Source organism: Euprymna scolopes, chromosome 11 (assembly GCF_053919585.1).
Source record: "Euprymna scolopes isolate OS-2025 chromosome 11, ASM5391958v1, whole genome shotgun sequence".
NCBI classification, from domain to species: Eukaryota; Metazoa; Mollusca; class Cephalopoda; order Sepiida; family Sepiolidae; genus Euprymna; species Euprymna scolopes.
Genome location: NC_136492.1, coordinates 110,886,225 through 110,905,318, shown reverse-complemented (window position 1 = coordinate 110,905,318; position 19,094 = coordinate 110,886,225). Strand labels below are relative to the sequence as shown.

Here is a 19,094-nt window from a genome sequence, read left to right as displayed (position 1 = left end):
AGTTTGAGGGGTTTCTAAGTCAAATGCATCATACAGTAAATCCAGCGTCTCTTCTGGCAAAATTTCACTTAACTCATTCGAAGTGCGAGTGTATATCTGGTTCAAGTGTTTATGCGTGGAATGTGATCCTTCCACCATGTAGAACATGCAGCCGATCCTATTGATTGTTCCCAGAAAATATTTTCTTTGTACATCTGGAAGAATCTTTTTCTCCCGGCACACAATTCTTCTTGGGAATAGTTGTCCTTTCAGGTTTTACCTGCTTTGGCAATAGTTTGTCAAAGACTGGCCATATCATTTTCATGAACATCACTTCCGCCAGAGACATCTGGGATGATGAATTCTCGTTATATGTTATCTGGTACGCCTGAAGAAATTGTTGCAATGCTTTTTTAGATGGAGTGTCCTTTGCCTTCTTCAAAGCCTTCTTCAAGGTGTCCACAAATCTTTCAGCCTGTCCGTTTGACCTAGGGTGGTAAGTTAGAGTTGTGATGTGATCCACTCGGAAGTCCTCCATGAACTCTTTAAAGTCCCCAAATGTAAACTGAGTACCATTATCTGACACTAAACAGTCGACCACTCGGAACCATGTGAATAACTCATGAAGAATTTTTATAGTGAAGTCCGTAAATGGGCTTTTGCGCCTAAAGATTTCAGACCATGAAGAAGCTGTCCACTACTATGAGGTAGTACTGTCCATCAAGTGGTCTCATGTAGTCCACATGTATGCATGACCATGGGTAGTCATCTTTGGGCAATAGACTAAATTGAATTGGTGGTGCTTTAGCAGCTAGTGCACATCCTTGTATCCATTGCATCTGCACCAATCACATTTCCAGGACCGACAGGGACAATCCTTCTACCAGTGGAAGACTCCACATCCTTGGCATGGATAACAGGGTAACTTAGGCTTCTTTTGGGTTATGTTTGGCTTTCACTTGACTGTTTGGAGAGTAAGAGGTTTTGTTACTTCGTACCTTTCTAATGTGTGCTACACCTGCCTCTTCTATATTTTTGGAGTTTGCTTTGCAAAGATGATTCTTGGCATTCCTCAGTCAATTGATAATGGGTCATGTTTGGTTCCTTTTCTAATCTGTTTAGTGCTCGGCGTCTGAATTCAGCATTCTTGGTCAAAACTAACCCTTGAATGAAAATTAGGACCTGAAAGTTGTTGGCCATCAATAAGAATAATCCGAAGTTGTCACAGTGTCTATTTACGACTGAAACAAATGTGATGTAATCTTGGTTTTCTTTGCTAGTCCGGTTGATGCATCTCCATCTTTTATTGAATAAGCTGATTTTTGGACAATATAATTCCAAAGATTTCACTGTCTCGTCATTGGACAATTCACTCATCTGTTTAGGGATGATGTAGTTCACAAACTTATAGTCCACAGCTCCCAATTTTTGTAATAAAAGGCAAACCTTCATCTGCTTTTTTTTTTCTTTTTTTACAAGGTGGTCACCACTTATCAAGGCCCGGAAGCCACTCAGGGATAAGGGTTATTGTAAGTACAGTACGTTAGTGTGGAGATTTAATAAAGTTTCTACTTAAGGGGGCGGTTCATCAGGAATTTGTTTACGTTGGACTTGAAGACATCCAGGTTGTAATCAGGTGGGAAACAGGCAGACAGAACAGAGTTCCACAGGTGTGCAGGTCTAAGAAAGAAGTTTTGTTCATGGAATCTACGTTTCGATTTAGGCATAGATAAAGAGTGGGGAAAGTTTTTGACTGGATTCAGCTAGATGGGCATTTTTCGTAAAAGATTGGCAAGGGGGGACCAGAGATTGGAGTTCAGACGAGCACCTGCCATGAAAATAACGATAAAACAAAGATAGGACTGCAACATCTCTTCTGTGGGAAGAGAAAAGGGTATCCCCCACTAAGCCACAAAGTCTATTTTGTACTCTGTCAAGGCAGGATAGGCTGTTTTTAGCAGCTCCTGCCCAGATATGGCAACATTATTCCATCCTTGGACGTACTTGGCTTTTATATAGATAGAGAATTGTATCAGTAGTGAGATATCTTCTGGAGCGGTAGAAGGATCCCACCATCTTTCCAGCGACCTTGGCAACAGACTTGATGTACATGTTCCATTTCAGATCAGGAGTGAAGGTCAAGCCCAGAAGCTTGTCAAAACATGGGGCTTCTAGATGAGAGCCATCCATTTCAATTGATGCCAGTTGGGGATCAGAGCGTTGATGATGTAAAGATAGGAGTTTGGTTTTGGATGCATTAAAAGGTAACCAGCCACGTCTTCCCCCACTGAACCACTCGTTCGAGATCAGAGAGAGCTTTGTCATTTACAGCCTTTGATGTGTTGCCGTAGATGGTCGTGTCATCAGCATAGATGTCAACGAATGATTTAAGTATGTGTTTAGGGAGGTCATTGATGTAGATCAGGAAGAGAGTTGGGCCCAGGATGGACCCTTGAGGGACTCCAGCATTAATACTGCAGGCCTCTGATTTTTGTTCATCAACCACTATTCTTATGAGCCTATCAGAGAGAAATGATTTAATGATAGAGAGAATATTTCCAGTTATACCGTAGCTGGAAATCTGAAGTAGGCCTTTATGCCATCCTGAATACACCACTAAATCTGTGGAAATAGGCTTCAAAAGTCCACTCTTCAAGATGGTAGTAAAATGTTTCTAATGCTCAGATTGTGATTTGGGAAAAAACATTCTAGTCGGACACTGCCAGCCATGTCAAAAGAGAGAGAGAGAGAGAGAGAGAGAGAGAGACAGGGAGATGATTTGAAAAGTAATAGTATGTCCATTTTGCACATAAATCTTATTTAAACAGGAGCAAAAGAGAGGAAAGGAAATCGCTTGACCATATCTTAGTTCAAACAATAAGGTATTTAGTAAAACACTTCAGTGTAACAATTTGAATGACGAGAATTCTACACTAAATAAAAGAAAAAGTCTGTCACCATTGTTGGTTTCTGATCTTAAGTAGCATTTGATTATCTGAAAACAGAAAATTAGGGGAAATAGTGTAATCTGAATGCAAATGGAGATATGACAAGAGAAACGTAATCGAATGTATCAGACAGAAGCCAGAAAAGATAAGTCAAGATGTAACAGAAATATTAAGAGGTAAAGGTGTTTGTTGTGAAAGATAAATACGAAAGCATCCAGGAAAAAAAGGTTGTATTACAGAAATTGTATGAGGAGAAAAAAGAATTAAAATGTATGCAAATAGTAATGAATGTGAAAAGTAACAATCTTGCTGTAATTTGGTCAATTCTGGAATGGTTAAAAAATCTATGGAATAGGCAATCAAATCACAAAGACAGAAGAGAGCAACCCATAAAAATATAGCAGGAAAGAGTCAATAGTAAGTCAGAGAAAAAAAAAAAAATGAAAAAAATAATGACGGTACAAAGAAAAATACCCTATGAAGATTATTTCCTGGTGTAAGGTGGTGGTGGATTTTTGTGTGCGAGTAAAAGATACTTCAATTTCCTGTACATACAAGGGGCGTGCAATAAGTAATGCCCCTGACTCACTTCCCGTTGTCTGATCTAGCTGAAATTTTGCATGTGCAATGATTTATATCTCTATGGGTTATGTGGCAAATTACAGCTCTGAACAAATTGTGGTTTCTGTTTTACAGGTGTTTGAACTGAGTCAGGTGTGAAATGGAGCCTGTTGATGGCGAGCAGTGATCCGGTTTTTGTATTTGAAAGGACGCACACCACAAGAGACTTGATGAAATGAAAGAAACTTATGATGATAATGCCCCATCATATGACCTTGTAACACGCTGGCATCATGAATTCAAACATGGCCGGAAGCCTGTGGAAACAGCTCCTAGACCTTGTTGCCTCCCCCCTTCTGCCATTGATGAGGCATCTGTCTGTCAAGTTGAGGCTGCCATTTTGGAAGATCGGCGCATTACTATTCGCCAAATAGCCCAAAATGTCAAGATTAGTACAGGGTCTGTGGAAACTATCATTCATAACCATTTGCATAAGGTGTCTGCCAGATGGATTCCCAGGTTGCTCACACCATTCCAGAAGCGAGAACGCATCGAGTGCTCGATGATGAATTTGGAGATGTGCCAAGAAGAGGAGTCAAAGTTTTTCAAAAGATTGATTACACAGGATGAAACCTGGGTCCATCGTTATGATCCAGAGACCAAAGCCCAGTCAATGCAGTGGAAGCACTTGAACTCACCACCTCCAAAGAAGGCAAGGGTGCAGCCCTCCGCTGGCAAGGTCATGCTCACAGTCTTCTGGGACCAGGACAGAGTAGTGATGACAGATTTCTTGGCAAAGGATAGCAAAATTACAGGAGCCTATTAAGCTTCACTTTTGAGGAAATTAAGGGAAGCTATCAAAATCAAGAAGCGGGGCAAGATCAGCAAAGGTACCCTCCTCCTGCAGGACAATGCTCTGGTCCACAACTCACATGTCACCAGATCAGAAGCACAGGCGTGTGGTTATGAAATCCTTCCCCATCCTCCTTACTCTCCTGACCTTGCACCCTCTGACTTTCACCTCTTCCCAGCCATGAAGTTGTTTTTGAAAGGAAAGCGTTTCCCAAATGATGCAGCCTTGATTTCTGAAGTCACGTTGTGGTTGGATGACCAAACTGGGGTGTTCTACAAAAACAGTCTCCAGAGCTGCGTCAAACAATAGGAGAAATGCATAACTCTGGGTGGTCTCTATGTAGAGAAAGACTAATAACGGTTCCAAGTTTCGTTGCTCTACTGCTATAGGAAGTGGGTCATGGGCATTACTTATTGCACGCCCCTCATAATTATTTAATGAATCAGACAAAAATTGTACAAACTACTGAAAGTGAATGGAACAGGCACACATTTTCAGAAAAACACATCAAGGATCAGTCTAAAGTGTGAACATATTTAAGAGTTCTATATAATCGCTTGTATTTACAAAACTGTGTCTGAATGTAGATGAAGTATTTAAAAAAATAAATAAATAAAATCAATTTTATTTTATTACTAGCGGGTGTACCCGGCATTGTGTGTAAGGAGGGGGGGGGTAAAGTGAAGAATAAGCTAAGTAAAAAAACGATGTTAAATTTCTTAGAAAAAAAAAAAAAAAAAAAAAAATCGGCAAAACGAAAACAAAAAGAAAACAGCGGACAAAGGTAAAACTTCTTTCAAAATGAAATCGTAAAAACAAAAAGTAAAAATCATGGAAAAACGTGTTTGGAAAACAAAAAAACAAAAAACACAGCGAAAAAAAAAAAAAGTGGCGTAAGTAACCTTTCGATTTGGTTAATTCCAGTTTTTTTAAGTAACTACAAAGTAAAGAAAACTCAAACTGATGTTCCTTCGTAACTGTTCCTTGTGAACGATCCCACAACGGTGTTAAGTGGTGGCAGGGAAAGGAGGAATTTATTAGAGAGAAGAGATTTTACCACTTCCATTGATTGTAACCCATTTGGGCCGTGAACTCTCAGCAGAAAAAATATAGAAATCTACGATTATCGAAGAAGTGGAGAGGTAATAGGCCTATAACACATCTCAGATATTCTGCTGCAGTTTGTGCATAGTACATTTGCATGAAATGTCTTGAATTTTAATCCTATTAAGGTTAAAATCAAAGGGGGAAAAATGAGTTCATTTTATATAGATAGAAGAAGAAGATAGAAGATATAGATGTGAAAAGCCTGAGGTAAATGTATTATTTGTAAACAGGGTCTCAAAATTTAAATTTATTCATTCCTTTCCTCTTAATTTTAAATGACAATTATGTACTATAACTAATGGAGATTTTGAATCTGTCAAAATTTTTTTTCTATTAATGCTCCATTCGATTTATTAGACTATTTCAGACTAATGGACTATTTTCCAATGCTCAATTTGAGGATGAAAATATAATATCTTTTGTTATAAGACCATCATCCCATGTATTACCTCCTTTTTATCAGGGACAAGGAGGAAATGTAGTGTCTGTTCATTTGTAATACTATTTAAAAAAAAAAAAAAAGTGACCAACAGGAGCATACATGTTTTTAAAATTTATACATTACATTCCTCTTTAACTGTTTTAAATAATTAACCAATTTTTAGTTTAAAAGTCAGACTTATTTACACATGCACAATATTTGATCAGAAAATTATATACACACACACACTTTTGTTGCAAGAGTACACACATGCACGTTTGTCTATTTACAAGTTAATCCATGTGTATACGCACACATTCAAAAAAAATAAATAAAAAAATAAAAAGTAAATTTTATTAGAAATTTTTACTTTTTTTTTTAAGTTTTTTTTTTTTTTTTTTTTTTTTTTTTTTTTTACAGAAAAATGGAAACATCCCAGAGAAAAACAAATTCCACCTTGCGAACCCAACCACGATTCCACGCATGCAAGAGTTTTTGTGAAATGATCAACTTAGAATTCAACAGACCAAAGGTCAACATGCATGGTGCTATACCGACTGTCTCCCTCTTCCTTCATCATTCATTTCTTCTATTGTTTCATCAAAAGGAAGCTGGTAATTGAGGACGGTGGCGCGATGAGGCTACAAGCGGTGGAAGGTGAGATTGGAGGTACATTTGTTGCTTTCATCTCTTTCGGTTATTTGTTTTTGCCTGACCACAATGATTGTCTGCAGAGAGAGAGAGAGGAGGGGGGGTCTTACTGTTCACGCTGGATTTGCCCCATCACAAAGACGAGCGTTTTAATTTCCCTAATTATGTCCGTGTTCAATTCTTTTGCTTCATTTTGCTATCAGTCGGCTGAATTTATGTCGCATTATTTTTGCAGCACGGCTTAATGATGTACGGCCGTCTGTGGCCCGTTCTTTGGCTTTCAATATAATTAGTATGTTTTGTTGTCATGTTGATATAATTACAGCGCCCAGAGTTTTATTGTTGTACCAAGAGCTTGTCAGGGTCAGCTTCTGTGGCAAGAGCATTCTCAGCTTTTAAACACAGACTAACACACAGAGTTCATATTCTCAATTTGCAAATGATAAAGAACACACTTTCTAGTGTAGTTCTATCACACAAGAAGTACATTTTATATCGTTCTATCTCGCACATCTTCTACATAGTTCTGCCACACAGAAGCACATACATATAAACCCATGGTAACATGTGATCAAGAGTTAAAGAAGAATGTAATGAATGAATAAAAAATTATGTGCGTTTCCATTAGTCACATTTTTCATAGTATGAAAAATGAACATACAATACTTCCCCCTCATACTCACACATCCACATCCACAAAATAGAGATAATGCCTGGGATGATCATAATAACAAGCAGGAGGACATAATTTTACGATTGCTTTCTTCACTTATCAATATAATTTACTTTTCAAATAATGCATGTCTGTCAGCGTCAAGACAAAATTGTCTCCTTCCATGAAAATAATTATCACCAGTTAATAAATATTCATAAAATTATAAAATAAAAGGAATATTGAAAGTAATAGGAATTCAAACTTTTTTAAACGCTTTGGTTAAAAATCATTTAAATAAAAGAAATGCGTTTTAAATTTATGTATTTAAAATCGTAACACTGATGTACATCAAAATTACAATAAAAAAAAAAAAAAGTGCAAAAAGATTTTGAAATCTGTTTAAGACAGAACTTTGGAACAATTCATTTAAAAGGAGTTCGGGATTAAACAATCCTTAATGATCAGAAAATCTCATACTTCTAAATGTGTAAGGTGATAACATGCATACAAACGTGAATACATACAAGGTCAGTCACGGGAAACGGATGTTTTTAGAAAGCTCTTTGCTCTCTTTGAGTAAGGGATAGGGAGTGAGGAAGGTAGTCTTTAAATAAGTCTTGAAATATTCAGAGTTTTGTTTTCCTTAGAAAAACATCCGTTTCCCGTGACTCATCTTGGATAAAGATTAGTTTCTTCTATTAAAAGTACAGACAGATATACAGACAAGAAAATTTTGTACATTCATAATTTCTGATTTCATTTTCTAGATCTTACCTTGATTTCAAAAGTGCTCAATTTTATAGAGTATTAATATACAAAACAAAAACATTTAGATTAAGAATAAAACTTTATTATTCATAGAGAAAAGTATAAAGTTTTGAAACTCCATAGAATAAGAAAACTAAATTCCTTGTTTTAACATTTGATAACGCAATAAATAGAGATGAGACGACAATCAGAGTCAGCAATTTTTGAAAGAGTTGAAATCATTTTCAAATAGAATCCACATTCCTTTTTAACTGATTCACTACAAAACACATTTTAACATCATTTCTAATTTTCTAATCTACACAAACTTCAGTAATTTACTTATATATATATATATATATATATATATATATATATAAGTATATAAATAAATAAATAATCAGAGCAACTGGGTCTAATTGCGACTTTAATATATCATTCAAACAATATTTTCTTAGCTCACTAAAACAAATAAAGCTGCAGTTTTTTTCATTCTTCATATGTATACAAAACAGAGACAATATAAGCACCAACCAATTTATTTCTAAAGTATTTAATGTTATCATCTAAAAAGAAATAACCTGTTAATGCTGTTACATTTTAACAAGGGAAGTTGTGGCATGTCGACTCTTAGCAACTAGGACCCGGTTAACGCAAAGTTACTGTCATATACTTATGTACACACAGAGAAACAAGTATCAGATAAGAAAAGTATAATTTCATAATCTAGATTGAATAGATTTATTATATAGACTTCATTCATGATAGTGCAGATTCTCCTCTCATAAATAAACGCATCAAGTATACTAGCAGGTTCACCAGTATTGATCAAGGGCGGGAGTGCATAACAAAATAGAAAAGTGGTAGCGTTTTTGTAATATCTTTCTCCACATGCATCTTCAGTCTTGTTACTTTTTGAACACATCTCCAATCGTACAAAATTTAGCAACATGTTCAACATAATAGAAAAAGGAAAAAGATAATTAGCAGTTGACCGTTCAGCTTAAATTTGTGTGTGTTTGTTTATATATAAATAAATAATTTAAGCTTATAGAAGGCAGAACAATGCAAAGGTGTGACGGATAGATTCAAACTAACACAACTTAAGATACAATGGTGGAACCAGCTATGCAGTTTAACTTTCATTTATCCAATTCATGTGTACATGTATAACGATACATATAGACTTTTTATATATATATATATATATATATATATATATATATATATATATACTAGCATTTCAGCACGGCGTTGCCCGGGTGTTTGGATGTGTTTGTCGAGAAAAAACAAGTGGTAGTAGGAAGACAGGCTTGAACCCGTACCGCAAAGGAGGAAAAGAACGGGGGGGAAAAAACCTGACGTCTATGCTGTTACGACCACCGACAAACCGGAAGTGACATTCTTTAAATTAAGGCTAGAAAATCTAAAAGAGAGGATGACTTTCAAAAATATCGGCGAAAAAAGCGACCCCCACCCTGTAGAAAAATTCCCAGTTTAAGGTGAAGATATTCATGTTTTTTGGCCAATTTTTCGATATTTGTCGTCTGAAAGTTCGAACTTCAAAACGATACTGATCTTGAGAAAATCCGTCGCCTCTGTCGAAAGTTTTGGGCAGACATGCAAACATACATACATTTATATATTGGTAACTAAAAATTTTCGACCCAAACCGATGAAAAAGCTTGCCCTATCTCTGAATACCCTTTATGTAAAATTTCAAATGTTTAGACCAGAAATTGTCTGAGTAATTTGGTAGAGACCGCAGATGTCAAATTCTTTTTAACTTTGACCCCTATTATGACCCCTTAACATTTATTGTTTTGGACTCAAATCAAGTTATTAAGTTAGATCCATGTCCAAGGAACCTATATCTAAAATTTCAAGTGTTTAGACCCAAAATTGTCGGAGGAGTTTGGCAGAGTTCTCAAAAGGTCAAATCGTTGAACTTTGACCCCTTAAACGCCAGATTTCTGGCCAAAAACCGATCATATCGATGTTTCCAAATCTCAGTACCCTGTATATAAAATTTCGAGTCTGTAGGCTTTAAATCGACAGTTATTGCGTAGGGAAATGTACAGACACATTCGCTTATATATATACACACACACACACACACAATATTTTACATGTAGGATGTTCTTACTTGTGTCAGACGTTGTGTCTATGCTAAATTTTGGGATGTTTTCCTTCGCCAGCCATGTATTCAACCTTCAAATGTGCATTATATGTAATATTTGCTGTATATTTTTCATTCTATATATATATATTTACTGTAGATTCTTTGTATTTTTTGCATTTTACTGTAAACTAGCAGACTGCCCCGCTTTGCTCAGTCATAAAATATTTTAACTCACGCAGATTTTGTATTTATTATTATAGTGACAAATTTCTATAAATTATTATATTTAGTAGCAATTTCAAAAAGTAAAAAAAAAATATATATATGACTTGGGTACCATCAGCTAAAATCGAAACCAAAACATTTATCTCTAGCAGTATTTGCTACTACCTGAGCAAACTACACATGCATATCAAAACTTGATAAATTAAGGCAGTTAAACTTAGAAATGTATATTTGCGCATACATAGAGCATAAATTACATCAAAATACACCTGCCAAGTTCAAATTTCTTATTTTTATTACTTGGCAGCTATTTTTCTAGCTAAAAACGAAATCGATGTTCCACAAGTCTGAATTACCCAAGTCTCAAGTTATTAGACCAAAAATTGGCAAAGTAGTTTGGTAGAGACTATTCCAGAGATGAAGATTTACACTAAATGCAGCTCAAAATATGCACAAATAGAACTGTGCTTAATATTGAAATGAAACTAATCCTCCAATAAGAAAACTGGAAAAAAAAAAAAAAAAAAAAAAAAATTATTTTTAAAGGAATATGGAATTTTTTTTTTTTTTTTTTTTTTTTTTTTAAATCACTGGCATATTCACAACAAAGTATATAAGAAAGTTGTATTCACTATCAAAATAGAAAAGTGGGATTTTAATACCAATATTAGTGGAACACACACACACACATATATATATATGTGCTCAAAGTTATAAAGTTATATTGAATCAGAACATGTAAGGTCTTTAAATCGTATCTAAATCATTTAGATGCACGGAATCAAAACTTTTATGCCTTTGAAAATATAAATTTAACTTATCTGAACACTTTACTGCAGTTTCATGATTTATCCATTCTTAAAAACTGTTTCTAATTTACAACAACGATCTTGTAACATTTAAGTTCAAATTGATAAAAAAAAAAAACCATAGAAACCCTAACTTTAGTATGTAATTTATTTCTTTTGTTGTGACTATAAATGGAAAAGCACCTTCAATAGAAATATGAATTTCGATAGCAGAAACCTTGGAAACTGCATTGCACCATGTCATACAAGCGATCTTTTACACTTCAGGGAAGTCTGGATTGTAGTGCATAGATATAGAAAAATATTGTTTTATGCAAACTGAAAATCAGTATTTCCTCTACCAAAGAGAGCTCATATCTGCAAATGGAAAGCTATCTTATTTCTCTAGTTAGATTGTTTTCACACAATATAAGTCTTGTTTAAAATTTAAATATGTTTATAATATAATGCAGAGATTTTTTGTGTCTAACGTGTTTATTTTATTTAAAAAAACTGTTGTATTCGCTTATAAACCTATTTCAATTTAAATTTTAAACAATGCTTATATCATGAGAACACAATCTAATTCACTTAACAAGCACCATTCAAAGACATCACCGTTGAAGTAAACATGACCATTTTTACTACCATTTCTTTTGTTTTAACAGCATGCAACAAAGACAAAAAAAAAATTTAATATCCTGAAGAAGGCATCTAATGTCAAAAAGTTTGATTTTAAACAAATATTTTATTTTTAAAAAATCTCTGCATTGTATTATATATATATATATATATATATATATATATATATATATGTGTGTGTGTGTTAATGGGAGAGAACCCTAGCAGAAGTCGTGATTAAAAAATTTTGAAAAGAAGACCATAATATTTATTAATCTACGTTACAAAATATCTGAACAGGTATAACAGACTGAAGAGAGTTCGACATAGATGACCAAATGTAGGTCCCTTTTGTATATATTTCAAACTGACGGTATCGATGTTGTACTAATCTTCAATAACAAATATATATTAGACTTTAGCTCATTAAAACAGATAAAAATTATAGCCTGCTGACTTTGACTTTTGCAAAATTGATGGATGAACATGGTTAAATTTGTGCTCATTTTGACATTAAATACCAATTCCTATTAATCTGTTCATCGAACGGATACCATAATATATAGTTTGCTACACTTTATAAGTCCATACAAAATTTCAACCAGATTGACCCCGTAGTTTCTGACTAAAAGTAGGACAGCCAAAGAGATATCTAATATAGATATTAGAAAGATAGGGAGATGGAAGAAATGATAGATCTGAAAAAGCTGATAAGAATAAAGGGTGATTAATTAAATGGGGCAGATTGAAGCAAGCCTGAATCTCTGAAATTGACATAATCAACCAAGAATTAAGGTTTCACACAAATTGACTAAAAAGTTCAGAAACAAAACACGCAGGCCATTCAGTTACAAGTAGAAAACTCAGACACACATACAACTGCCCCAGCAGAGACACATCTACACAGTCGATTAAGAAACACAAACATACATTACCCAAAAGACATTTATGTGTATGCATACAATAAAGGAAAAAGAACTAGCAGAGAAGGACACAGAGAAAGAACGAGGGGACATAAAATGAGATAGTCTAAATGAAAGATGAGAATTAAAGAGAAGAGTAGCCAAAGTCTAATGTGGTAATTTATTCTAATGTCTGCAGGCAGTAATAATTTCAACTGAAAAGGATTAGTGTTGATTTATTTATTTCTTCAGCATGAGTGGAGACTGCTGGGATATTATGCCAAAAGCAACGGACATTACCAGGACATGATTGGGGGAGTAGCAACTTGACGAGGGACAATCGCCATTCACAAGAGCCTCTCTCCAATGTCGATGGGGAAGGGGGGTCTCCCCCTCTTATTGTTTCTTTCTTTATGGCAAAGACGCAACTTTAACCTTGAGCAAGCTAAATTAATCCCAGTCTTTGGATTTATGGCAAAAAGCAAACTTTTTTTTTCTTCTTTTTATCAATACACCCTTTCCCCAGTATTATCACACACTTTTCCCCACCCCAAAACTTGCTTCAATTTGGAGGGGGGGGGTAGATTCCAGTCCCCCTACCACCACATCACCTAACTTTAGCTACATACTTATACACCAACAGATAGTTATGATTTTCTTGGCAAAGGACCTAAATCTTAGCAACACCACCGTGGCCTTTATCTAGTTAAAAGAAATTTCAAAATGAAGTTTTTTTATAAGTATTGATTTTTCTAAGTGGAAATTAAAAAAAAAAAAAAAAATTCAATAGAAGAGTAGACATTCATATTTAACTGTACTCACCTGACGTTTCCCTGGGAATCTTTATTTTCATGTTTACTTCTTTCACTGACCCTTCATACACCCCCATTCCCTTTGTCTTTTAGTATTAATTTATTTCTTGTAATAAAAATGAATTACTTAAATTTTTAGAAATGGCATTGTTTGGCTGTCTTATTAAACGTTAGCATTTAAATCACATAAATGCTTTCAATTTTATTTTTTTTTTTACTCTTAAATTTCTGAAGAACTGTATTTACTTAATGTTGGCCGATGAAAACTTGTAAAAAATTAAATTTCCTTTTTTTTTTTAATTATGTTTGGAATAAGCGATATTAGATATTAAAAATATCGTAGAATTTACTATTAGCTTTATGTAAATAAAAAAAAATTATTTTAATTAAATTTAAATAAAAACGTATTACATACATGCCTGAACAAAACTTTAAGACCACTTAAAAGATTTTTTACAAAAGAAACCTTTTTAAGGATAGATTTTAAACTCTTTCCACTTAAGGTTACCAATACTACAACCTAAAAGGTTATGGGAAAAAAAAACATTTTATAAAATGAGGCATTTTACACTTCATCAAAATTATAAGACAGGGTTATTTTTTTAGTTCAGTTACAGATTATCAAATCATTGTGTAAGGTGTCACCATGCCTAAAGCAAGCAAACTTACCAAAGTTGAGCGTCCTTGAATTCTATATTTCCATAAGCAAGGTTTGTCACAGTGGGCGATCGCAGCTGAGGTAAATCACAGTAAAACTGATTTGCAACTTTCTAAAGAACAGTGAAAATTATTAAAAAAAAAAAAAAAAAAAAAAAAAAAAAAAAAGCAAAATCCACAGGTAGACCCCCCACCAAAAAAAATTATCCTACATCGTGTAGGATAAAACAGATTGTGAAAGATGGGACTTTATTCTAGTCAAATTAAGGCAGTTACAGATGCTGACTGCAATCCAGTAATCATCTGATGACACTTTCGACAAAAAGGCATGGTAAATATAATGTGTAAACAAATTTCTCGGCTGCTTTCATGTCACAAGGTGGAATGCTTAAGATGTGGTCATGTCACAAGGTGGAATGCTTAAGATGTGGTCATGTCACAAGGTGGAATGCTTAAGATGTGGTCATGTCACAAGGTGGAATGCTTAAGATGTGGTCATGTCACAAGGTGGAATGCTTAAGATGTGGTCATGTCACAAGGTGGAATGCTTAAGATGTGGTCATGTCACAAGGTGGAATGCTTAAGATGTGGTCATGTCACAAGGTGGAATGCTTAAGATGTGGTCATGTCACAAGGTGGAATGCTTAAGATGTGGTCATGTCACAAGGTGGAATGCTTAAGATGTGGTCATGTCACAAGGTGGAATGCTTAAGATGTGGTCATGTCACAAGGTGGAATGCTTAAGATGTGGTCATGTCACAAGGTGGAATGCTTAAGATGTGGTCATGTCACAAGGTGGAATGCTTAAGATGTGGTCATGTCACAAGGTGGAATGCTTAAGATGTGGTCATGTCACAAGGTGGAATGCTTAAGATGTGGTCATGTCACAAGGTGGAATGCTTAAGATGTGGTCATGTCACAAGGTGGAATGCTTAAGATGTGGTCATGTCACAAGGTGGAATGCTTAAGATGTGGTCATGTCACAAGGTGGAATGCTTAAGATGTGGTCATGTCACAAGGTGGAATGCTTAAGATGTGGTCATGTCACAAGGTGGAATGCTTAAGATGTGGTCATGTCACAAGGTGGAATGCTTAAGATGTGGTCATGAATACCAAACATGGGGTGTTGAGAAATGGAAAGTTTTGTTTTCTGATGAGAAAAAATTCAATCTATCCTATCAATTCCTGATGGCTTCCAACGATATTGGCATTACAAAAACATGCATCCTGAAATTTTCTCCATGCCTCATAGTGGTGTAGGGTTCTAATGGTATGAGGATGCCTTTTCTTACAGATAGACAATGGAGCTCCAGGTGGTGCAGGGTCATCAGACAGCAGCTGGTTATGTAAGCATGCTACAAAGCATCGATGATGATGGCGAGCCATCATTTGTGTGAAGATGGATGGTTATTCCAACAGGATAATGTTTCAATCCATGCTACACAATGGACCTTGACCTTTCTACAAGAAAGCAAGGTCCATCTCTTGGGACATCCTTCATGCTCACCGAACTTGAACCCAATTGAAAATGTTTGGTGATGGGTGACAAGAGATGTTTATAGAAATAAAAATTTTATGCAGCCACCCTTCAGAAGCTGGAGAAACATCCTCCACACTTGGAAACGCTTATTTTTAAACATGTCCCAAAGAATTTTTAAAGTCATTAAAATCAGTAGAGATGGATCGTGTTAAATTTGGTTGTTGAATGTTTTCATACATTTTTCGTACAATTTATATCTCTGGTCTTATAATTTTGATCAAGAGTAAAACGCCTCATTTTATAAAAATGTAAATTTCACAATTAAATGTTTGGAATGTAGCTTTTTTGTTTGTTTTTTCTATAACCTTGTAGGTTATAATATTGGTAATCTTAAATGGGAGTAATTTAAAATCTATTCTTAAAAAACAAAAAATAAAATAAAAAAGTTTCTTTTCAAAGATTTTCAAGTGGTCTTAAATTTTTTATTAGGAGTGTATTATTGATTTTTAGTTTTTATTTAAACTAAAACATTTTCATAAAATTTCTATTTAATTAAAAATTATAGATTTTTGAAAATGTTAGCTGTAAGAAATAAAAGTCAAAATCAACAAAAATTATTGAAACTAAATTATTAAGTAGGAATACTTAAGTTTGTTTTAAATGTAACTATCCGGTGTTGTTAGGTTGTCTTTCTACTTATTTTGGGATCTTAATATAATTTTATTTTTTACTGTTCTATAATTTTGAAGTTATAAACAAAACTCTGTATTTGTTTATGGGTGCCATGCATGAGGGTATGTAGCATAGTCAAAGCTGGATGTGCCACAAAGTTGGGCTTAATATGAGAAGTGAACTGACATCTCTTTTGGGGTTCAAGGTCATTAACAAATTATCTGCAAAGATTTCTTCAGTTCTCTTGGCATTCTCTCTCATACAAGAGATTTCCATTATATATAAACTTTCATTAACTTTATAAAGTTTTAAGTTTATAAAGCCACAAAAATTGAATAGGTTTGATTTTTAGCCAGCATCTTTTTTCAGTTACTTTTGAATAGTTTAGCAGATTTATTTAGTATAAATGGCATTCAAGAGCAACTAAAGGATCTTAGATGATTCTTTAGTTACAATAGAAAAAACAAGGTTTCTGATTTTTTAGATGAGGATATTATTTGAACTACTGTTCTTATCTCAAGTGTTGTTTCACCACGTTTCATTTGATGTTACCTCCAATTTCCTTATGTATATCGTCCGTAAGGATCCATGGCATAACAGATAATGTGCTTGGTAAAATTCAGTTGTGGAAATTGAAGGTTCAATCCTAAGTGCAGGCAACAATCAAATATAATTGCAAATTATTTAGGACTTCCACCCATTCATGGCTGACGAAATGCGAGCATGCTACTTTTGTGGATTAAATAAAGGGTTTCGTTTGAACTTTCATGCAGATTCCCAAGTTAAACAAGATACACCTGAAGAAGGTCAGAAGTTACACCAACTGAAACACTGAAAATAACACTCAAGATGAGAACAGTAGTCAGAGTAATAAAAATATAAAAAACAAACTAAAATTCTTTGTCTAAAAAATCTTTGAGCTCTCTGTACAAAGGTTCATGAAAATGTGAGACATTATAGAAAATAGAAAAGACAGTAATAAAGAGCTGCAAACTGACAGTTGTCTGTGATTGTTAAGGAAGAACGCAGTCAGAAAATCAGAGCAAAACTTTTGATTAATTTCCAATGCAATGAATAAGAAATCCCAGCAAAAGACCAATGTTCTACAGCCGAATTCTCTGTCATACCAAAAATTATCAGTTTACTTTTGACATTTTTTTTTTATCTTAAGTTTAATTTATAAGGATATTCTTTTCCATTCAAACTGAAGAGACACTCATCGTTCACTCGTAAAATTAAAATATATTCATTCGGTTAGATGTGTATAGACTCTTATTATTCAAACTACTTATGTAAACGAGACAATTTGAAGCGACTCCAGACTGGTTTCTGACGTTGCATCAATCGAGAGGGAAAATTAAACAAAGACATGGTGCATGTTGTCAAGGAAGTCTTTGCATCAAATGTACAGAAAAATCTTTTCAAGGTTCAAACTATGAAGTCAGGAATTGCACAAATTCGAAATCACATTGTAGAAAGCTTCATTGAAGAGAAATATAAATTGTGATTGGAAATGGATTTGTTGCCAACAAAACTCAAAATGAACATTCAAAACAACAAAACCTTTTATTTACCGTCTGAGAAAGAAATAGGTTCAGAAAATTTAATTATTTAGGAGCTTTCAACACTCTTCATTTAACACAAAAGATGGAAAGTTAAGATATACATACTATTTGAATGGTGATATCTCGTCAGATTGCAAACACTTTGCGCTTTGTGTATGAACATTTCCAAACAATAAAAACAAAGATAAAGACTTTTTTTTTTTTTTTTTTCCACTGATGGCATAAGCTGAAGTTACAAATACAAACCCATGCACATTTATGAAAATTGACATTTCTAATTATGGACAACCCAAATGATATATTAAGTTGCTCCATCTTTTATAAGCACCAGCCCAGTCTTCATATAGACAGTTGTGAGAGATATATATATGTAAATAGTTAAAATAAAAAGTAATCAAATGCAAAAAAAAAAAAAAAAAAAAAAAAAAAAGATTATGCCATCAAATATTTTACTTGAACACCAAATGTTTTAAACATTTTTTATTAAATGAATAAAATCATTTCACTTTTGACGTCACGCATTTTTTTTTTTTCAATGAAAACTTGTCTTTATTCTGCTGATATGAACTGCAAATGGTAGCTGACTCATGAATAAAATAAAATACACGTCTGATCATGCTGGCAAGTGTTGAAAAAGTCCTAACTATTACTGTACCACTTGTGACCTTGAAAATCTAAGAAAATGATTAAATGATTTTGTCTATGCAATAAAAAAAAATGAAACAGCACGATTTGGTGTTTGCTATTCTTTAAATAATTTTACAAAAATAAGATTTTAAATGGTGCAACCAATCCCTTTTAAGTATTTTTTTTATTTTGCAATTTTAAAAGACTGAGAAAATAAGTTTTAAGTTTATTTGGAATGTTTAATTTGCTATTTTGTGGGGTCATAGCTTTCATAAGCATATCAATGAAATTGATCCAATACGATTTTAATTCTGCATAACAATATTCAATAATGGCCAATCATGCATTTCCTGCTGAGAAAACAAAGAATTATTAAACAAGAAAGAATATTAAGATTTACGACTAACCTTGCTAATACTGATGACTGGAATGATGGCCATTTGTAGAATAGACAAGACCTTGAATGGAACCATGGGTGACAGAAGCAAAGCAAAAATTGCTCCGTAAGATGTAATGTAGATAAAGGCTTGCGTTCGTTTTCTTTGGTAATAAAGCACAAAGAAGCCAATCAAACTCGTTTGAAAAGCTAGAAACAATGCTTCACCATAAGAACTGAAAAAGAATTTATAAAACAGAAATTAGACAAAATAGTTTTCATATTTTATTACAACTATTTGAGTAAAATTAGGAAAAGTAGATTT

At 34.0% G+C, this 19,094-nt stretch overlaps 1 protein-coding gene across 1 annotated transcript in view; it reads right to left on the bottom strand.

The window, feature by feature from the left end:
- Positions 1 to 19,094, bottom strand: part of LOC145288075 (mannose-P-dolichol utilization defect 1 protein-like) — a 172,848-nt gene that overhangs the window by 45,689 nt on the left and 108,065 nt on the right. Inside the window, exon 4 of the mRNA XM_080136133.1 lies at positions 18,801 to 19,005. Within this exon, the coding sequence (XP_079992259.1) occupies positions 18,801 to 19,005 (205 nt within the window). The remainder of the gene's footprint in view (positions 1 to 18,800; positions 19,006 to 19,094) is intronic.